Here is a 23,396-nt window from a genome sequence, read left to right as displayed (position 1 = left end):
AATCAACAAAAAAGTTTTCGTGGTGTTCACATAAAAAATTCTGGATTCAACTCCTTAATCCTGACGCTGCAGGGTTACTGCCCGCCTGAGTTATCAAGATTCAGGAACTGTTCATAGTGAATTCACATTGTAGGTACCAAGCAACGACTTTATTCTCAGACTTCAAGTCCCAACTCCTCAACCCTGATGATGTAAGGTACAGCACTCCTAAACTATAATGTTTCAGTAATTGCGGATGATGCAAAATTAATTTAGGTACCAAGCATAGGCTACATCATTGAACTTCGGATCCTAACTCCTCAATCCTGATGCTGCAAAGTACTAAAGTCCTAAATCGTGGGGATTTTAGAATTTCTGATAGTGAATTGATATTGTAGGTATCAAGCAACGGCTTCACGATGACACTCCCAGTCCGAAATACTCCACCCTAGCGAAGCCGAGGCGGGTCAGCTAGTGAAAAATATGCATTGAGCTTACAACTGGGGTAAGCAGTGCATTTCTGCCTCTATGACCTGCACGCCACTGGATATATGTATGTATGTATGTATGTATATACTTTATTGCACCACAGAAACACAAATGACAGGTTACAAAAAGAAATCTTAATAAGTAGGTACAAAAAGGCGGTCTTATCGCTAAATAGCGATCTCTTCCAGACAACCTTAACGCTAGGGAAAAAACGAACAAATAGACAATGGGAAATGGGGATATACCTAGTGGCGCAAGTGAAGAGCTTAAAATTTCAATATTAGGGAATCCAATCACGATGCTTAGAAAAGTCACTTTGCAGCGGAATTCCGCTAAAGTTGTCCCTAGCCTTACCTACCTTACTTTTATATCACACTAGCTTATGCTCGCGACTTCGTCCGCGTGGACTACACACATTTCAAACCCCTATTTCACCCCCTCAGGGGTCATAATAGCTATCTGCATCAGCCCGATACATCCCATAGTTTGAGCTGTGCGTTGATAGATCAGTCAGTCAGTCAGTCACCTTTTCTACAATTGCGTTACAATGTGATTCGCATTTCGCAAGTGGTACTATGTTAGAAACTTTCCCACAATTCCCAATTGCAAGTTACAACTACCTACTTACGAATTCAATCGGATGAACGATGCGCAAACGCATAGTAACAAACAGAGAGACAGACAAACATTAATTTATATAGGTACATAAGTAAATAGATTTATTTCATATATATTTATAGGTATAGTCAAAACCTAAAACAATCGGGGCAAGCAAAAAATATAGCATTTTAAATTGTCATCAATTTAGTTAGATAATTTAACAATCATCAATTTATTAATCACAAAACACTTATTATAACAAAGATTAGTGTAGCAATCAATTAAATAAAGTCAGTCTCAAATTACAGTCTTATTTGAATGACCTTGTTTTGTATGTCAATGAAGTCATTGCTAAAAACTAACTAGGTAGGTTCCTAACAGAAGTAATTTCCACACATTAACACAGACTTTATTTGTTAATCATTTTACTAACGCCTACTTATATTATTTTCTTAATCTTACAAAATGTTATACCCTCTAGTATTCACCGCCTCACTGGTAATCCTACACAATTATCACGAGGTTTCTTAACGCGAAAGCTGAAATCAATAGCACTGAAGTCTAAATATATAATTGATGGGATTCTCAAAGGTGTGTGAAGTCTGCCAATTCGCACGTGGCCAGCGTGGTGGACTATGGCCAAATTTTCTGCCTCTGAGAGGAGACCCGTGCTCTGCCGTGAGCCGGCGATGGGTTGATGATGACAATGATAAGATATTACGACTTACACACAAAATAAACATAAACACCGCATTGTGTACAAATAGTTAAAACCCGACTAACCATTAACGTAACTGAATTCACTTCTAGAGTTGCGAGGTTTACGCTTTCATGCGGTTTCCAATAAGCAACCAAGATATTGTTACTATTACTTCATATGAACACAATGGTGCTGCCCATCCTTCAACGCACCGTTATAATTTTGTAATGTGATTCAAATATTAAAAATGAAATCTTAAATATTAAAAAATGAAATCTTATGCCATTATCTTATAAAATAATATACCTAAATAAAAGAAAGCTGTAGTAAAGTCGGAAGCATATCGAAATAAAAGAATAAATGTCTGTATAGTAATTTGTAGTTATTGCGGAAGTAGAAGTGATATCATAAAAAGTTTCGTTTTGCAAGTCCTGCATACTAATGTTATACAATTTGAGTTATTAAGAAAACATTTGCCAGTTTTTTGTTTGCTTTATGTGTGACTTCTATTGAAATGTTGGAGTAAAACCACAGAATAAACAATATAGTGCTGTAACACGTCGAAAAATGCGTCATATTTTGGCGATAAAACAGGATTATTAGTGTTTATTGATACGCTACCGCCTGCGGGTTATAAGATCAATCGATAATGCACAATCATTGAGCCAAAAATAAATTATGAATAATGACTAATTATATATTTTTTTTTATTTGGAAACATAAACCATTATCGTGCCTATCAGCACGTAGTATTTCAGCGTACTGAATTTCCTCGTGACATGGCTCACGTCGTCCCAAGATATAATGCACTCGAATGCGATCGCACCAACAATCAGAAACTATTTTATACCCTATTCAAACGCTAACTGCCGCAATTTTTAGGGCTCTGTACCTCAGAAGGAAAAAAGGTACCCTTATAGGATCACTTCGTTGTCTGTTGGTCTGTCTGTCTGTCTAGAACTTTCCGTGGACCTAGAATCATGAAATTTGGCAGGTAGGTAGGTCTTATAGCAGACATAAGGGGAAAAATCGAAAATCATGAATTTGTGGTTACGTCACAAAAAAAAATGTGTTCATGAACAATTAGTATTTTCAACTTTTAAAGTAAGATTACTCTACCAAGTGGGGTATCATATGAAAGGGCTTTACCTGTAAATTCTAAAACAGTTTTTTTTATGCATAATAGTTTTTGATTTATCATGCAAAATGTCGAAAAAACAGGACTGTAAAACGGAATCCGTAGTTTTACGCGCAGTTAGTAGTCGACGACCCACGTAAAACACTGATAAGCAACATAATACCATGCCTGCAAAATTGATTGGTTAGTATTCAAATAAGAACTAAACTACGTTTGCTTGGAGTGCGCTACGAATAATGTAGTTTGACACAGATCTAATACGTTTATGAGTTTGTAGCATTTCCATTTGGTTTTTTTTCATACATGGGTCTAACTTTGTCTTTGTAGTACCGACCGTTCTGTTCTGATGGGTAATGTTAAGAGTATACCTATTTTATTTCGTACCCACCCCAGATCGGATGGAATTTCTGAAACTCCTTTTAGTGGGGTTCTACGTGGTAGAGAAACCGTGGAAAATCAATCAAATGAACTCGAAGAATCAATCCAGTGCGTGGTTTGAGTGGTATGTTATTTTGCGTGTATCTATCGTCAATCTGTCACTTTCTCTTTTATTAATATCCACTATCCGCGCCTTTTGTTTCGCTGTAAAGTTAACATTTTCCTGTTTTGCTTTTCCACGGGCGATAAAAAAATTCTTTACTAATAAAATATCCTTAAAAAAATACGATTTCGTTTTCTTTGCAGGAAAAATTTACCTGACATCACTAATTCTTGGGATGCTCTTAAAAACTTTTTAATAGCGCCGTAATTCACAATTGCGGCGGTAAAATGCGTCTGCGGTGATTTTCCGTTATTTTCATGACTCCATAGTTATGTAGTTTATGCAAATGCCTCACATACTACATTATTATAACAGATAAGTCGATCCTCACGATTATCCGTTTATCATTTGTAACTCTGTACTGCGTGATCGCCCCCACACCTACCTACTAAGAGCTTGTACACATGAGTTAATTTTTGTAATAAACTTAAAAGAACCTTTTAAAAACCCTATTCCTCTAAAATTGGTGATGTTTCAAACTCAAAAACTTAGTAGTGAATTCCAACGGATTCTTACCAAGCAATGCAATTTTGAAATAATTTAGAAATTAAAGCAGTATCTATTGTATTGTATTGTATTTATTTATTTATTAAAGAAGAATATTTGCAGGTTACAACAAGTTTGGTGCATTCATAAACTTTAAATAAGTTTTTCCGTACACCAGTGCCGTCGACAGTCGATAGGTACCTACACGTAACATTAATTTATTGTTATACTTAATACTTAACAGCTAACTAACAATTACTTAATATAAACTAACAACATTAAGCTAAATGTGGGTTATTTTAAACTTACTATACATTAAAAAGTATTTTAAGTAATAATAGATATAGTAATAAAAAATACAAAGCAAGTTAAAGAAGTTTTTATAAAATTTTACAAAAAATGAGTTAATCTATTAAATTTACTCGTAGATGCAATATGCATCATTGTGAACAGCACTTAACAGTTTATTTATCGGACGTTACCTTAGTGAAACAAATTGATTGAGATTCAATGGTCATTCAATTTTATACTGACCATCAATATCGCCCACTGCCTGAAATTGCACACATGAATATTTAGTGCAATACCAGCAAATGGTACCTAATATTACTTTTATAGCAACACAGTTTCAGAGACATCTAAGTATTTTTATAGACGTTTCAATAACAACTGATTATTAACAATCCATACTAATATTATGAATGCGAAAATGTGTCTGTCTGTCTGTCTGTCTGACTGCTAGCCTTTCACGGCCCACCCGTTTAACCGATTTTGACGAAATCTAGTACATCTCTGTACTAGATTTCGTCAAAAACAGCTTGCATTCTGGGGAAGGTCAAAGGCTACTTTTATCCCGAAAAATAAAAGAATTCCCATGGGATTTTTAAAAACCTAAATCCACGAGGGCGAAGTCACGGATCTAGTAATTATTAAAAAAACGCAGTGTGCACTAGCGCATTCTGAGATTTCTAAGCAATTCGTAGGTAATTAAATGATACCTTCATTATCCTTAATAATATTTATTTTCAAACATTTCTCTGAAAACAGACTTCAAAACTGATAAAGCCAAATAAAAATGAATCGCAAGCAGGTGTTCTTAATAAAGTAAAACGTTATTTTTATATTTTATTTAGATTCAATTTCTCTGACACGTCGCGTCGAGTCTCGCTGGTGCGTCTAGACGAAGATTTTTTTTCTCTTCTCGGTAATACGATTTTTGGCACGCATCTTAAAATATTTTGGCAAACATTCTGATTTTATTCCTATTCGAAAAATGAATGAAAGATGTCAAGAATGTTAGTCACTTTAATCTCTCTTGAAGTGCCCTTGGGCTCTGTTATAATAAAATTAGTTACTACTTACTAGCAAATATCCACGACTTCGCCTATGATAAAATTTAAATTTATTTTTATTTTCTAATAGTTGTCGGTCTATTATCTAAATATATAAAAGGAAAAGGTGACTGACTGATCTATCAAACCACAGTTCAAACCACTGAACGGATCGAGCTGAAATTTGGCATGCAGATAGTTATTATGACGTTAGGCATCCGCTAAGAAAGGATTTTTGAAAATTCAATCCCTAAAGGGGTAAAACAGGGATTTTAAATTTGTTAAAAAGGGTTCAACCCCTAAGGGGGTGAAATAGGGGTTTGAAATTTGTGTAGTCCACGCGGACGAAGTCGCGAGCATAAGCTTGTCTATATATATATATACTTCTATACTAAACTATACTAATCACTTAGATGAGTGGTGACTGGTGGTATCTCCATAATATCATGATTGTGATAACTACCCTACATTTATTAATAACTGATTATTTAAAGGCCGTATCAATGTTTTAGTCAATTGTTGATAATAGCGTCTACTACGATTTCATTTATTATTTATTGATGTAATATCATTCATAAAGTTTTATTATATTGCTTTTCATTTTAGCTAGCCTAATCTAATTACTGTAGGGACAAAATGGTGGCAAGAATATTGCATATCTATCCTGAACAGTCAAGTTCATCATTTGCGATCATTTGATTTCTTATTTTCACCAGGGGAACAACAGTCACCACTCACCACACATCTCAAATTCATTCTACACATTTTGCATAGAATGCAAAGAGTTCTTTGCAAATTGCAACTGTGCATACTATAGTCCGCGACAGGTCGAAATTGCAATCGGGATATGAGGCGGGGCAGCGGCCTGTACACCCGCACGTCACCCGCGCTCGCCCGCACCGGATTAGTGGGGATTTTGCGAGCATGAGAGGCGTTACCTTCCCGATCGCCATATCGACCTGTCGTGTACTATAGGCACGTAATGTGTTTTAGAAGGTATGGTAGTGCTGTGGGGATGATGCGTATTGCTTGCTTGCTTTTGGTCAAGCGGGGCGGGCGGCGCATATCTATCCAAGCGGCAAGCGCATGCTGGACCATACAGATTCATCTGGTTTAGCAGATTGCAGCACATTAAGCTTGTTATTGCTTGTGTTTAACTTACAATCAAAAAAAAATTGCCGTTTACGCTCACAGCAGTGAAAAGTACAATCGTAAAAAAGGCTTTTAAATCTCCTTGATCGTAGACCATTAGGTGTGATTAGGGTTAGGTTGCAACGATAAGTACCTCTTTCGCCTCTTTGTACCTATGGCTAAACGTATAAGTTGCCAGGTCACAGGTGTCAGCTCTTGTACAGTTAGGTAGATTCGGAGACCACGTAAAGCCGTCGGAAAACAACTTAAAATGAAGAAGAGTTGTAAAGTTAAAGTTACCGCTACAAAGATCTACCATGTTATTATGAAACATATGGAGTAGGTACCATATAAGGTAACTGATACAAATAAGGCCTACCTTATTTAAATAGTTGATTACAAAATAAATATAGGTGTGTATCAAAAAAACTTCAATAAATTAGTATTCGATGTTTATTAATATCAAATTAATGGAGAAAAACATTAGCAATATCTAATAAAATGAAGACAAAATCAACAATACAAAAACCTTAGCTAGTGGCCATAATAAGTTACGTCTACCAAATAAGGCCTGTAAACTTTAAACTCATAAAATCTTGTTAAAAATCTATTTATTTAAAAAATACTATTTTACAGCCTTTATTTACCTTCTATCTTTTGATAACTAAGCTTTTTATTACAGTAATTAAACATTGATAAACACATATGGCTTGTCAGACTTAAGCTCTCATATTAACAATAATATGAATAAACTATTTAAAAAAATATTGTCACTCGTAATTAAATAAATAAAGCACACATTCTGTAAAAAAAACCGATTTTTTTACCAAAAAAAAATAAAAAAATATAGGCCTTATTAAATTGCACTGCTGTATACAAGGCACTAAACTGCCGCTGCAGGCTGCTAAGCTTTCTTCCGACCAAGTAGCACGTTTAGGAGCCTTTTTAGATTTAGTTATTCGTAGTACTTTGAGAGCTAGACATCAAAATGCGTATTAAAATGCGGGATTTATATTAAGGCCTAGGGTTACAATTAAGGCCTAGGGCCTTATTCGGTACCGTACCAGATAAAATATAAAGTTCCATAATTCGTTCCATTATTCAAAATGATGAAAATGAAAGCAATAATTATCTAATATAATGGCTAAGGTATTATAACTACTTATTAGTTTATATAAAATGTCAATATAAAACCTAATAACTTGCCTTGTTATTACGAAAATTTTATAGTGCGCCGCGGAAAACCCGACTTCCACAAAGAAGGTGTCGCAACAAGCTCAGGGAATAGGCGCAGGGCGCCTGAGCAGTTCGTACCTAATCATAGGGCCGTAGTATGTATGTGGGTGAAGAATCTTTTATGTTAGGTACATTTATTTAACCGGGTTTTCGGGAGAGTAGGCCTTTTTCGAGCATAGGCCTTATTTGTATCAAGTACCTTAATTATTCAGATTTTGAAAGGAACATGTGTAAGGACTAAGTTAAGGATTTAAAAGTAGGTTTGAGTAATTTCATATCAAAAATCAAATCCTACAATAGAATAATAGTTCGGGATGTTGTGTGTTTCTAATTCATCATTGGAAACCATATCATATCACATTCGGTACATTACGTAGGTCCACATCACACTCGCAATCGTTTGCAAAATTACGTTTTGAACTACAATAATCAGTCATAATAAAACACGCATCGATAAGATTGCAAAATCGTACGATATCAATACTTGAGTGCTTACGAAATAAAATAAAATAAAAAGGACGCGATTTCAACTTGCCGTTACGCAATCATTTTAAGATATTTAGTTGGTAAGTAGGTATATATTGTGTATTTCATACGTTTGCGAATGCCCACCTTTGCAAGTTAAACGTTTTTACAGTTCCAGCGAAGGCTGAAGCCAGCGGGGGTTCAGACTTGAGAGGTTTGATCCGAGCCGAAATATTCGTTCGAGATAAAAGTGAACTGCTGCAAAACCTTCTACTAATTATTTCATTTATAAATGTCGGCAAAATAAAGATGATGGCAAAATTCCAATATTAAGTATAAGTTGAGTTTTTATTAATTTACATAATACTTGGGCCAGTCTCGCACGGGTGGACTTAAAAGTATAATTATTAAGTCTTTAGTAACCTTCTCGGAGAGTTTCTACATTGGGGTTTCTATGATAAGTAATAAGGGGGAAAAATTTGAAGAAGTTGCATTCAAGATGGAAGGGTTGAACAGGCGGACTAACATTACACATAACCTACCTACTAATTAGTGATTTTCCGATTATGTACTAAAACCTTCATCTGTTAAGTGTTTTTTAGTGTTCCGTACCTCAAACGGAAAAAAGGAACCCTAAGGGTTCCTTTTCTTCACTTCGTTGTCATTTGATCATTTCTTTATCTGTCTGTCGTGTCTTGACAGACACCTCTAAGGTACCTACTTAGAATCATGAAATTTGGTAGGTCTTATAGCACAAGTAAAGGAATAAATCCAAGAATTTGTGGTTACATCACAAAATAAAATTAAAATGTGGTAAAATGTGGTAAAGTTTTCCAGGATAAAAAGTAGCCTATATCCGTCCCCGGGATGCAAGCTAACTCTGTACCAATTTTTATCAAAATCGGTTAAACTGTTGGGCCGTGAAAGGTTAGCAGACATACAGACAGATACACTTTCGCATTTATAATACATATTAGTATGGATTACTATACTATAATATATAAAATAAATAAAAATTACGATTTTTTAAATTATGTATTCTCAGTGAATTCTAGCTCCATAAGCTAAGTATAGGTACCGCTGTACAAAAATCACATAATTTTATGACTACAGTCCAAGACCCTGTTATTTATCGTTAATATTATAATTAAGTACATGTGCATAATAAATGTTATCTTAATTGGTATTGGACAGGCTGTTTTACACATGAGCAACCACATGCGACAATGGGCATGCTACGAATGGAAAGTGGAAACATTAATTTTCCAGCCAGCAGCATACGGTAGAGACAAAATCATGATAAAGAATTGGAATATATACCTACGAGTAATATGAAAGTCTGCCGATGATTTTTGCTACATTTTAAATTATTGGCCCTGTTGCTTGCCGCAATGTCACACTATATTGCTCTGGCGTAAACGAAGCTTAAGGACCTAGGAAAACTAGCATGCACGGTAGAACTTGGTACCTAACTAGCATTAACTAAAATAATACCAAGTTAGTATCGTGTAACTGATCTGAAAAATTAAAGGCATTAAAAAGTTTAGGTACTTAAAAGTTTTAAGTATATTATTGTAATGCACAGCATAAGTAGGTATATCATTATAATGTACAGCAAAAGTTTACAAAAATACGTCAGCCCATAGTAGATCACTTGACATTTTCTCTGATCGGACTTATCAAGAAGAAAGCCGATCGCCGTACTCACGTGGCTTTGTTTTTATTATCCCAAAGACACGGACAGCGGACTCGACCGCGCGCACGGTATCGCATCAACAACCATACGTCAATACAAAATATCGATACGTCGACCTAGCGCGCCGTGTCGTGTGACGGCAATCGGTATATGAATTACTATGACTATTCGCTGGCCACCGCGCACCAATCTATGTATGCCGTTTAGCCACTTATGTACCGTGTAAGATTTTATAAATCGTGTCGCCAGGTCAGTAAATGCGGCATGTAATTATTTACATAAATAAACGTTGTAATCCTACACAGCGTGTAGCTTGTAACGTTTTCAATTACGCAAACAGCTGATCCGTATCAGCGTTATCCGTTACAGCGAAGAATAATTATTAATAATTACAATATAAAAGTTGGAATTGAATAGTGGTGTGAACTCACCGGCCGGCCTGGTGGTGCGTCTTGCGGGCTCGTCCTCCCGCAAGTCGGGCGCGTGGCGGCGAGCGAAGGCGGGTCCAGCGGGCGCCAGCAGCACCAGCAAAACCAGTGCAGGCAGCATCGTACTGCCCGCACCTACCACTGGGTTTCCAATCTGCTAGACCGATCCCGGCCACTAGAAGGCCACGAGCGGACCAAGAGCTCACTATTTTTGCCGCGCGCGCTCGTTTTTCGAATATCTGAGGCGCGTATGCGTATTCTAACGGAGGCTCGCGAGGGGCGAGTGTGTCGCAGCAACTACGCGTCGATACTATACGACGGTCGAGTCAGACTGAGGCGAGCGACAAGCGATTTCCCAGCTCGTGCGGGCGAGGGGCCGGCGCGCCCCTCGGAAAACGCGGCCCATCGCGGTACGGGCGGGGAAAATTGCAGCGCCGCCATCCGAGCCGCCCGCCCCGCCGTGCCGCGCGCGGCGTGCCATGCACTCGCGCAGCCGGCGCACCAACACTCCATTCCTTTCGCATTCCATGTACTATACTCCTACATGCTGCCATTCGAAATTACTTTTTAAATATACGAACTGGAAAAATGTAAGTTCGTAGACATTAAACAATATATTATTATTACTTATGTAATGTGTCTAAACATTGTAGAGTTTGTGTATGTTGTTTTATTATTGCGCTGATTCAAATAGGTGTAACTGACAATCCAGATTTCGTAAGATCTGTGGATGTGGATTGATACCAGTGGCGTGCACAGGAGTTCAAGCCAGGGTATGCATGTAGGTATGAACTTATTTTATAAATAAAATAAAAAATAAAATAAAATGTTTTTATTTCGACCAACAAGGACCATATTGGTGTTAGTAATTACACGAAACTTAAACCTAATTGTTAGTAATTATTAATATTAGTGTTAGTAATTACACGAAACTTAAACCTATTTGTTAGTAAAAAATCTATAACTATTTAAATTAGGACAGGATCGATTTGCCAGCACGTGAATCATACAACAGTGATTCAAGTACTGGCAGTCGATCCTGTCAGAAAACACCTTCAGCAGGCCATTTTGCGGCAGGTAAAATGAAAAATAAGCATTGATTTATTACAATGAGGGTAAGCAGTGCGTTTATGCCTCTATGAGCTGCACGCCACTGATTGATACATAATATTATACCTACTTACTTATGACGGCCACAAACCACTATTCTCTGTGATTACGGCTTATTGAAACTACGAGTAAATTAGGGGCATGTTTCAAATTACTCGTATGTTGAATTTCCATAACAAAATATGGCTATCGGGGTATGGGGTAAGGGGACGGCCCGCACACCTGCACGTCACCCGCGCTATCCCGCACCGCACCGCATCGAACCGCACCGCAATAGTACAAAAAATTACACATTTATTTAAATGCGGGTTTTAAAAAAAATTGTTTGTTGTTATAGCGTAGCGCTAATATACACATGTTTTCTGTGAAAATTTCAACTCTTCAGTTTTAACAATATTAGTTAGTAGATTTGATTTCGAAGAGACACAGCACAATTTTCGAGTGAGTTCCAACTTACTGGCTGGAAATTTTAATATTTATATAAGAGTTATTGTAGAGATTATTATTTCATTGGGAACAGAAAACAAAAAACATTGTTGTTATACACAAAAAACTGGCCAAGTGCGAGTCAGACTCGCGCACCGAGGGTTCCGTAGAATAGCAATTTGTGGGACTTATATCAATTAATCTGAAACAATAAAAGCTAATTGATACTTAGTAAGTATGTTGTGACATCTTATCCTGAAAATTTTAGTTTCTAGCGTCATCCGCCTGAAGCTATGACGATTTGAAAATATGACGAAATGCTTGCAGAAAAGGGAGGTGGTTGGCTCTTTTCGGCACTGATCTCTGCCCTATCTTGGGTAGGTACTCCTCGTACATGTTACCTTCTTCCGAGAGCCGTCAATCGAAGTAAACAGTGCTTGAAAGTGCAATAAAAGGAAAACATCGTAAGAAGAAACCTCCGTGCCTGAAAGTTGTCCATAATAATATAATGTTCTCAAAGGTGTGGGAAGTGTACCGCACTTGTCCAGCGCGGTAGACTATGGCCAACCAAACCTATCTCCTTCTGTAGTGGGCCGGCGATGGGTTGAGCATGTGCATGATGTTCAGTAGGTATGTTGTGAGTAAACAGTAAACTTTCAACCATTCAGAATACATACCAAATACTAAGTATTACTTACCTCCATAATATAATTTTAATGATCTAAACGCAATTACGCTGCGCTGCGCGCTGCGGCCTAGACTAGTAAGTATACATATAGTGATCTGTGCTGCGGCAGCGCCTTGCTCCATACAAACTCATACCTAATATTAAACTACTAGCTTATGCTCGCGAATTCGTCCGCGTGGACTATACAAATTTCAAACACTTATTTCACCCCCTTAGGGGTTGGATTTTCAAAATTCATTTCTTAGCGGAAGCCTACGTTATAATAGCTATCTGCATGCCAAAATTCAGCCCGATCCGTCCAGTAGTTTGCGCTGTGCGATGGCTGTGCGTTGATAAATCAGTCAGTCAGTCCTAGTCAGTCAGTCACCTTTTCATTTTATATATTTAGATATTTTGACGTTCCGCGTCGCGTCGCGCAGCGCGTCAGTTTTTGTTTAAAAGTCCGATTATTTATTTAGTACTAGCTGATGCCCGCGACTTTGACTGCGTGGATTTAAGTTCTTAAAAATCCCGTCGGAACTCTTTGATTTTCCGGGATAAAAGTAGCCTGTGTCACTCTCCAGGACTTTAACTATATCCATGCAAAACAATCACGTTGATTCTTTGCACCCCTCGCGGCTCTCTAAATCTCTATACCTACCCGCCTTCTCCATTCCTGTCCCGCTAGCAAGTAATATACCGATTTCAAAGCCCAACGCAAATAGGAATATTAGTGGAATTCGGAAGCAAGTGGCATCGCGTCGGTTTCATGATCAACCCATCACCGGCTCACTACAGAGCACGGGTCTCCTCTCAGAGTGAGAAGGGTTTTGGCCATAGTCTACCACGCTGGCCATGTGCAGATTGGTAGACTTCACACACCTTTGAGAACATTATGGAGAACTCTCAGGCAAGCAGGTTTTCCTTCACCGTTAAAGCAAGTAATATTTAATTAATTAAAACGTACATATAACTCCGAAAAGTTAGAGGTGCCCGGGATCGAACCCCCGACCTCCGATTAGAAGGCGAACGTTCTAACACCACTAGGCTATCACAGCTTAGTCAGTCCTTTTTCTAACCGACTTAGTATTTAGTAAGCATTGTTTTTGAATCACCACCATTTACGAATGCAATTTCTTATAGGGTTGAAGAGTTGGGTCCTCAAATTCAACCTGTCTTTACTTGGTAGTTGGTAGGTACCTCCAATATCAATTTATAACTGACAGTTTCTAAATCCCATCAGATTTAGGTGGGCAGGCCCCCCTGCAGCATCAGGATTGAGGAGTTGGAATCCAACTTTTTTATGAAACAAAGTTTTTCTATCAATTAAAATAAACTACGCAAATCGGTTCAGTAATCTCGGAGATTTCGGTGTACATAGGTGAAAAAACATAACTTTTTTGAAAGTCGGTTCCAAAGTAGCCTATGTAACCCCCTGGTTAATCCTCTACTTGTCTGTGAAAGTCCCGTCAAAATAGGTTCAGCAATTCCGAAGATTAGCCCGTTCAAACAGACAGAAAGACAAAAATTTTAAAAACGTGTGATTCAGTCCAAATAACCATTTGAGCTTAATTTGAGGTAGTTATTTCGAAATTACAGACACTTCAATTTTATTTATTAGTATAGAAGTATAGATAATCAATCCGCGGGATGATTACGTATCTCGCGATCATTGCTGTCAAACGTCCGGCTTGAGAGACAGCAATAGCCACAAAGCAAAATAAGAAGAGAGATAGGAACAAATGAACTATCGGATTGCTACTGCTGTCGCTACTGCTACGTTTTACCGCGCCGGTTTTTTTTTGGATCTCTGTGATCGATCGATGCAATATAATCGTATAACTAGTAGTACCTACTACCTACTGAAGTTGCAACATACGGTTTGCGCCAGTCATAGACTAGGACTAGAAGGTATCGACAAACCGAGCTGTTTTTATAGAATGCGTAGTCGAGGGTACGTCTCGTGTTCAGAATGAACTTCGCGTTTTGCGCGCCCGCGCACTATACGGTATACCTACAGTTAATTTCCCCGAGTCCTCGCTCCTCTTTCTAGACAGTTCACATCGCAACTCACAGCACTACAGCTGAAAACTTCTGACAAAGATGCGTAAGTTAAGTTTTTAAAATAATTCGTGCACAATCTTTTTATCATCAGAGTGATATTAATGGGCAGTAAAATGTTACACCTTTTTTATCGAACAAATAATTTTTTTGGCAGAACAGGCAGCTGGGCTGGGCAGTTAAAACTAAAGGATCTTAAGTAAAAACGAATTTTGGTGAGGATATTTTATTCCATAATACAGCATAAGACAAACCGGAATGTCACATTTCGCTTTCATTGGATCTTCTTGATTTTCATAAAAATAAAAAATAAATCTCCACCGCACGCCACATAATCATATCCTTGAATTGTATTTTAACAATTTCTTCTAAATTATTATAAAAATGCTAAGTTATAATTAATTGTGTGAGAGCAAAGTACCACAGAGATCTGAGCGCTGCTTCCATGTGCGCAGACCCGTCCCAAATGACACTATGATCGTCTAATACATATATGATATTACACCTAAATTAAATCTCGGTTCGTCATGAGAAGTCAACTATAAATGCAGGTCGCGACGAGCCGTCCTACTAACGGCAGACGCCGCCTGAATCGATTTTGAAATGTGATCCAATTTAAAATACATAACAGCTTACTCTACCTAGTTAACTTTAATAAAAAATAAACTATCATCATACAATAAGTCGTTCAAAGTGGAATATGCACGAAGATGGTGGACGTAGTCACCGTACAAATAGTGAAGTTAGTATAAGATAAAACCACAAAGCGATGTGAATAGGTTCCGACACATAGTGTCGAGGACCTCATCGTACCCATCAATCTTGAGATTGGGTGGTGTAGTGTTCCCACCACCCACGCTGGTCCATCAGCACGGCACCCCACTGCAGGCAATTACTACTAAACTAGTGAATTAAAGTCACAGAAGTAAATTAACTTTAAATACTTTATTACGACAACTTATTCCACATTATAGTATACATATAAAACAAGTTATGCTGTGATTCACTTTATCACGAGTCAGCTACACATATGTACCTATCCACATCACAATGCGCGATCGATCGAATGTACAGTTTCAATAATTAAATTTTTTTGTTTACAAGATACATTTCAATCAAAAATTGTTATTTCTGCATTAACTTTACAGTTTACACACTATATTTGTTCAACGTCATCAGAGATCGAACAAACAACGCAATCCCTGACTGATTACCGCATTGCACTAAGTACAGCATGACCCCTATATTTTTGTACAAATTAATATTTCGGAACTAATAATATAACGTAGCATCGCGCCGTACAGTCAGCGGTCGAGTCGGCATCGGTGCAAGCGAGTGGTTCGGCGACAATGCGATGCGAGCTCGGTCGCCGGGTGACACAGTAATACATTTATGATACCGCACATAATACATCGTATTCATTTATAGCAAATAAAGTGAACATATCTTAAACCATAGTCTCTTTCAGTAATCAGACAAGTCTGTGAGTGGTGACGCGGGAGGTTAGCGGTTGGCGTTCTTGAGCTGGTTGGAGAGCCAGTCGAGCCCCTCGTACAGGCCGTCACCCGAGGTGGCGCACGTGGCCTGGATGTACCAGTTGCGGTTGCGCAGCGAGTGCAGGCCCAGCTTGTCCGTGATCTCCGCCGCGTTCATGGCGTTGGGCAGGTCCTGCGGGGGAGGACGTAACACATTACTCCAGAATCATAATGCTATGTAGGAGCAATTTGCTGGAGCAAAAGACTATAGTCCGCAACCATCCTATAGGTCGTAATGGCAATCGGGGTATGAGGCGAAGTGACGCCACGCACGTCACCCGGTCGCCCGCACTGGGTTAGCACGGGAGCTGTGCGGGTGTGCGGGGCGTTCCTTGCCCGATTGTCATCTCAACCTGTCGCTTACTATAACTAAAAACATTTCTTCTCTTTATTTCTTAATATCTTCCAAGAAATCCTTTAAGATACAAAAAATACCATGGATTCCCAAAAACTACAAACTGCGAGATCAATAGATGCTTAGTAGTGTGCATGGCTTTAATCTACTTGGTTTAATATTACCCTGAATGAACTAGTTAACCTCAAGATATTGATAACCAAGGAATCGACAGCAAAAACTATTCTTTGGCAACTCCTCTGGTGCTGTGCAATCAGATGCTCACCCTTTAACGGGTGAATGGCCTACTTGTATAACTGTAAGCAGTGATAGCTCAGTGGTCAAGATTTATTTGGGGGTCAGGGGTTCGATCCTGAGCATGCATCTCTACTCTAACTTTTCAGAGTTATGTGCGTTTTACGCAAATAAAAATATCACTCGCTTTACCGGTGAAGGAACACATCGTGAAGAAACCGGCATGCCTGAGAGTTCTACATAATGTTCTCAAAGGTGTGTGAAGTTTACAGATCTAGTGAAGTAGACTATGTCTAAGTCCTTTTCATTCTGAGAGGAGACCCGTGCTTAGTAGTGAGCTGGCGATGAGTTAATGATGGTACAACCAGCTATAAAAATTTCATGTCTACAACATTTGGCATTAACATTTGGTGCTAAATCTCTGCAGAAACTAGTACCAACACACCAATTGAGACAGTGCCTATGTCAAAAACAAATTATTTCTTAGTAGTTATTAAATAGAGGGTCTTCCAAATTTGGTAAAATCTACGTCCACTGTTAGTTTTAAGATTGCTTACCATTTTAAATTATCGATTCAACTAAAAAAAGTACTGTATAGAAGCAGGTGTTATTTTGGGGAAATCCATGGTATAAACAAAATACGACTAAAAGAAGACGAAGTTATGACGTCACACCTATGTATTTCATACAAGCTCCCAACATAAGCAAACGTTTTTTAACTTCCAGGTTAGCCTGCTACCATCTTAGATTGCATCTTCACTTACCACTAGCCTACTGATTCCTTATCTCAGTTTCTAACACTGAATAATAGCCACCAAGCTCATTTGACATTTATTTTTTATCAGTTGAGGGTTTTCTATGAAAAATTATATTTATGTCACTCATTGAAGCAGCAATGTAGAACCAGACATATGCACCATCCCTGTCAGAAGGTTAACTAAAAGCCATTAATTAAAATAGGAAATGTTGAGATCACCTGTTTGTTTGCAAAGATTAAAAGTACTGCATCTCGTAACTCGTCTTCACTTAACATTCTCATGAGTTCCTCGCGCGCCTCTCCGATACGCTCTCGGTCATTACTGTCTACTACAAAGATGAGACCCTGAAAATGTAAGACATATTTTTACAATTAGGAATTTAGAATACATTCATTGACTATCACAAGCTCTAAAATTATATTCAGGGCATTAGTGCTGTTACGTAATATGTAAACTTGACTTAACCACAGATATGTGTATACTAATAAATCATAAATGTGATACTGTTTCAGTTAGTATTTCACAGTCCATATGTTAAAAGAACCGATTTTGACCTGAGACACACTATAGAGATAGCTTGCATCCCAAGGGTAGATATAGGCTACTTTTTAACCTATATATCCATGTGTGCAAATAAACGAATCATTTATTTAGTACAGAGATAGCTTTCATCCTGGGAAAGGCTATAGGCTACTTTTATCCCAGAAAATAAAAGAGATCTCACAGGATTTTTAGAAACATAAACCCAAGTGGAGTAAGTTCATCATCTAGTTAATAAATAAATATGTTGATATGTGATGTCTGAGTGACCCAAGAATTAAAGTTTTTTCCTAATCTTACTTCCTCAAACCATTTAATTTTTAACAGCAATTACATTAGTATTATTTTATATTAGGTGTTCCCACAATTCATATCTGTAGTCAGAATATGACATAATATCTTTATCATAATAGGTATGAATTATAAAACCTATTTTATCAAGTTTATGCCCTGCATGCGTTACACTGCGACTGGCACGCCACCTATTGTACGTCGTTGGTACTATACCAGAAAAATTCATGCAAGGTCGAAACAACTGTACAAAGTTTCAACTCAAACAGATAAACGATATTATGCAAACATTAATTCATAAACCCATACTAATATTATAAATGCAAAAGTTTATGTCTGTCTGCCAGCTTTTCACAGCCCATCCCATTTACCAATTTTAATCAAATTTGGTACAGAGATAGCTTGCAACCCTAAGTAGGACATAAGTTAAATAAATAAATAAATAAATAAATAATAAATTTATTCATAAGAATGCAGGTGACATAACATGGTTATAAAATTAGTTGGCGAGCCTTATGCATTCTACCTTAGAATATTGGTGTATGAATATTTAAATATTACATTACAGTTAAATTTTTAAAAACATGTAAGTACATATAAATTACAAAATCTTTAAAATTATATAATATTCAGAAAGTAAATTAATTAAGTCATACAAAAACAAGAGAAAAAAAAAATAGAAATAATAACAGTCATTTAAATTTTTACATGTCATACAGAGGGGATACCTAACTATTGCACTACAAAGACCATAATTTATTTCAGTCATCTAATCTAAGTCATCAGATTTACATTATTTAGATATTATTTTAGACAAATTATTTGAGCTCATCAATCAAAAATTCCGAGATGTTGTAATAACATTTATTTATAAGCAGCTCATGAGTTTTCCTCTTGAAATTATTTATAGTAGTGTTTTTGTAGTTGTCAGGAAGTTTATTGTACACAGTTATTGCCATATAGTGTGTACTCTTTTCAAACATCTGTAGTCTTTTAGGAGGCACAACTAGTTTGTTCCTTCTCTGAGCTCTCTGAGTTACTTTTGGTCCTCGAAAGCCAGAGTTCCCATGGGATTTTGATGATGAAATTGCGTGCATCATCTACTTGGTACAGAGATAGCTTGCATCCTGGATACAGAGATAGACTACTTTTATCCTAGAAAATCAAGGCAAGCCCACATAATTTTGGAACCTAAATCTACACAGACAAGGTCTCAAGCATCATCCATACTAGTATTATAAATGCGAAAGTGTGTCTGTCTGCTAGCCTTTCACGGCCCATCTGTTCAACCGATTTTGACAAAATTTGGTACAGCAATAGATTGCATCCCGGGGAAGAGCATAGGCTACTTTTTATCCTTAAAAATCAAAGAGTGTCCACAGGATTTTTAAAAATCTAAATCCACATGGACGAAGTCGCGGGCATCATCTAGTTTAGTATATAATTTACAAATTACATAGTAATAAATGGAAAATAACCTGTGTATTCTGGAAATAATGCCTCCATAGTGGCCTGATTTTGTCCTGACCGCCTACATCCCACACTGTGAAACTGATGTTTTTGTATTCTACAGTTTCCACATTAAATCCTGAAAAACAATCATGACGTCATCACTACATAGCATTAAGTAGTCAGCCTGTTGGCTTTTCAAAATCATCATCAACATCAATCTATCGACCACCTCCTGAGCACGGGTCTCCTCTCAGAATGAGAAGGATTTAGGTCTAGTCTGCCACACTGGGCCAGTGCAGATAGGTATACTTTTCAAAAATCAAAAATGTCCAAACAATGTGAATTTGACTCGCTCCAGCAATGGGCAATACTGCAGCTACTTATGTACACTTAAAGAAATAATAATATTGTAAAACTTTTGAGAAGAGCAACTGGCAAGTTTCTTGTCAATTCTTCTCTGTAGGCTTTAAGGGCATTCCGGGTCAGTGCTAGAATACTAATATTAGTTTGAATAAAATGCTTTTCTATCCCATTCTGTTGCAAAATCTAATGCTAAGCCTTAATCAAATTTTAAAGAATAAATAGTCAGTTTACATCTTAGAATGCTGTTACTTAAAAATAATAGTCTCCTAAAGAAGGTTCCTATGTAAACATATTTGTACTTAAGGCCAGACATGCAAAGCTGCTGCAGTAACAATATGAAATTATTTCAATGAAAAAATCCTAAATAAACTTAAATCTTAAATAGTTTTCATCATCATACATAAACTGTGCATAAAGCCTTGTATTCATTAGGCAACATTTGTTAATAAACTGTTTATGACGAGTTGATAAACAAGTTTACCATAAACACTGTTTCTGAAACTTGGCCGTCCACACTAGTCAGTTGTTGCTAGGATGTCACCCGAGGAGGTAGTGATGCTCTCTGCTGCTTGTAATGTTTATAAACTCGCGCAACACACGTCCACACCTGTTGACTTTTGTTTATAAACTGGATGTTTCGCCTTGCTCTCCATTCAAAGTGGGGAGCACGGCAACAAGTTGCATAAACAATGTTTCATCATTTTTGTTTATAAATTGTTTACAGAGTAAAAGTGAAAGTGAAACATTGTGAAGCACTAAACTGTTTATAAACAGTGTTTATTAACAAATGTTGCCTAATAAATACAAGGACTAATCCCTACCCATATTATAAATGCGAAAGTGTGTTTGTATGTTGGTTTATTGCAATGGAGCAACGGATCAACATGATTTTTTGCATGGATATAGTTAAAGAGATACCAGTACTTTTTATCCCAGAAAATCAAAGGGTTCCCACAGCATTTTTAAAAACCTAAATCCACGCGAACGAATTCGCAGGCATGAGCTAGTATCTAATTAATCACGAAATTCAATGAGTGTTAAAAATTAAAATGCAACAGATATAATCTGATTACTGTAAAATAAAAAAAAGTAGCCAGTAGTATGCACTATATAAAAACATTATGAAAATAATGACTTATTAGTATTTTTTGTTCACTCTGGGCTTGTTTCTGGACTTACAAAAATGCTGACCCAAAGCAAGGACTGCTACAAGATTTTTTTCCTAATTCACATTATTATAAACATACTTAATTACTTTCTCATAAAAATCGAGACGTATAGCCTTTTTTTGGTGGTAGACATGTAAAAAGTAGTTTCTCCAATAGTCACTATTGGCACTTCAATATTGGCATCACTTGAACAAAAATCTTTCAGCACTTATATCTGAGATGCATAGAGTATTACAATTTACAATAAAACATTTTCGCACACCACATTTAAAAATAAATCCTATCCATTTTACACCACATGTTCAAACAAAGTTGTGCAACTTATAATATGTTATATGACTCAATAACCTATAATATGAATTAAGATACCTATGGTTCAAACAAAGAATTAACACAAACTAAGTACACAATTTCGCTTGATTTCTTTGATTAGAACATAAATATAAAATAAAATTAGAATAATTTAGATAAATAAATTAATTAATTACTATGCATTTCAAATGTGAAGAGCATTGGCAAAGCACCAAGTACATCTTTAAGGTCTCAAATGTTTTACCATTTGCAAAAAAATTATGTGCTTAGTTTACATTTTCAAAGAAACCCTATAAAAATACAAAAAATAAGCAGTACATTAAACCAATCTCAAATAAAAGTTAAACATTTTAGATAAGATGGTTTTCACATTTGAAATGCTCAACAAACAATATTGCTCATCAGTTCTATGTTGCACTTACCGATTGTAGGAATTGTTGTAACAATTTCTCCTAATTTTAGTTTGTATAAGATTGTGGTTTTACCAGCTGCATCGAGACCAACCATCAATATTCTCATTTCTTTTTTGCCAAATAGGCCTTTAAATAAATTTGCAAACATATTCCCCATTTTGTTGTTTTATGAGCCGTCTGGAAGAGAAATTGAGAAATTATTAGAAAATACATTCACTCAGATCTGACTCATCCGTCACTACTAGACTATAATCAATGATAATGACATGGCAAGTCCTAGGTACAATAAGACGTACACGGTTAAAATCCAACAGCAGATCCGAATAATTAATATAAATATGAAAGAAACACTGAAGTTACATGTAAGTTATGCGTAACACCAGATAAACGTTGAAAATTGGACAAAGATTGGCAGGCACCGCTGTTGGTTGTTCTGTTGAGAGTCACCACCCACGGTTTGTGTGGGTCTAAATATACGAGTCCAACTACACATTTAAAGTTTTAAGCCATTTTAATAAGGATACAGTAAAAAACTTACGTTTTTTTCGAGAAAAATCTAATTAAATATCAAGTAAAAACGCTTCTATCCACTGAAGTCTATACGCTGGATGTCAAAATGGCGGCGAACGTGGAAGTTTGTTCGTGCCTATGCCACGTATCGGCGAAAGTGGCCAGCTTAAAATATAAATAATATAAAATAATATTAAAGACGATGGTATATAATTTGTAAATTATTTAAATATAATCATGCTCACATTCCTTTTACAATCAGTAATTTATTTTCTTTTGAAAAATATATTTTACTGACGACAAAAAGCTAAGGAATGGTGGCAAATTTAAAAAACTTAGGTCGCTGTTTCTCTATGGCACGTAGGTACCTACTCGAGCGAAAGATCGGACCCAACCTTACCCAACTCATACAAAACTGGAGTCTGACCTCTCCCAGAGCAGAGATATGCTAATAAACATCATATCCTATGATCATCTCTGACCTCTCCTTCTAGATCCACTTGCTAGCTGTCTCAGAACAAGGACTGTTAGAATAGAGATAGCTAAATGCATTTAAGCTCTTGTTAGAAGGTGACAAAATGATTATGTTTTGTCCTTATCACCGTGGCCACTTTTTTTGTTTGCCAAAATGTATTTGTACGTGAGCATTACGTGAGATTTTGGCAAACAACGTGAAGTGTAGAAGGAATGACATTTCACAAGTAAGAAAATCTGCTTGAGCGAGAAGGACTGAAGGGGCCACGCTAGTTGCAAATCTGGACATATCTGTGTTAGCTGTACACAATACACATTCATGCCCAACATCAAGCTTCACGGCCCACAGCTCAAAGATCTGAGTCACGACTCTCACGTCACGAGTCGCGACCCATATGTGCGAAGCAAACCACTGCGACCCAATACAGATCAAAGGACTACAATAAACTACAATAAAGAGTACAGTGAACTGTGGTTGTATAGCGCTCAGAACGTAGGTACAGTAA

The 23,396-nt window shown here is 36.9% G+C and overlaps 3 protein-coding genes across 4 annotated transcripts in view; 1 reads left to right on the top strand and 2 right to left on the bottom strand.

Moving 5' to 3' along the window:
• The window catches only part of sog (short gastrulation), a 133,155-nt gene extending 122,559 nt beyond the window's left edge, over positions 1-10,596 (bottom strand). The window contains exon 1 of one of the 2 annotated variants that reach the window (XM_069503381.1): positions 10,224-10,596. In XM_069503381.1, the coding sequence (XP_069359482.1) occupies positions 10,224-10,341 (118 nt within the window). In that variant the 5' untranslated portion in view covers positions 10,342-10,596. The remainder of the gene's footprint in view (positions 1-10,223) is intronic. The other variant, XM_034976332.2, reaches the window with a different exon arrangement.
• The window catches only part of LOC117989156 (NADH dehydrogenase [ubiquinone] 1 alpha subcomplex subunit 6-like), a 131,124-nt gene that overhangs the window by 67,476 nt on the left and 40,252 nt on the right, over positions 1-23,396 (top strand). The gene's annotated exons all lie outside the window — the stretch shown is intronic.
• Arf1 (ADP-ribosylation factor 1) lies at positions 15,411-22,598 on the bottom strand. The gene is made up of 5 exons (XM_034976468.2): positions 22,445-22,598; positions 21,916-22,083; positions 19,676-19,785; positions 17,585-17,710; positions 15,411-16,152 (listed from the first exon to the last, which is right to left on the bottom strand). Exons 2-5 carry the CDS (start codon positions 22,061-22,063, stop codon positions 15,988-15,990), a joined length of 549 nt encoding a protein of 182 aa, XP_034832359.1. The 5' UTR covers positions 22,064-22,083; positions 22,445-22,598; the 3' UTR covers positions 15,411-15,987.

Source organism: Maniola hyperantus, chromosome 15 (assembly GCF_902806685.2).
Source record: "Maniola hyperantus chromosome 15, iAphHyp1.2, whole genome shotgun sequence".
NCBI lineage: Eukaryota > Metazoa > Arthropoda > Insecta > Lepidoptera > Nymphalidae > Maniola > Maniola hyperantus.
The sequence above is the reverse complement of the archived record's forward strand: the minus strand, read 5'-3'. Positions and strand labels throughout refer to the sequence as shown.

Bases quoted from the DNA above. Each gene is read 5' to 3' on its own strand.
- Arf1 (XM_034976468.2), bottom strand. From the start codon at position 22,063: ATGGGGAATATGTTTGCAAATTTATTTAAAGGCCTATTTGGCAAAAAA. The intron at 17,711-19,675 runs GTTATTTTCCAT...TTACATTTTCAG, and splicing joins ATTATTTCCAGAATACACAG to GGTCTCATCTTTGTAGTAGA. The intron at 16,153-17,584 runs GTGATCTCAACA...CCTCCCCCGCAG, and splicing joins TAATCTTTGCAAACAAACAG to GACCTGCCCAACGCCATGAA.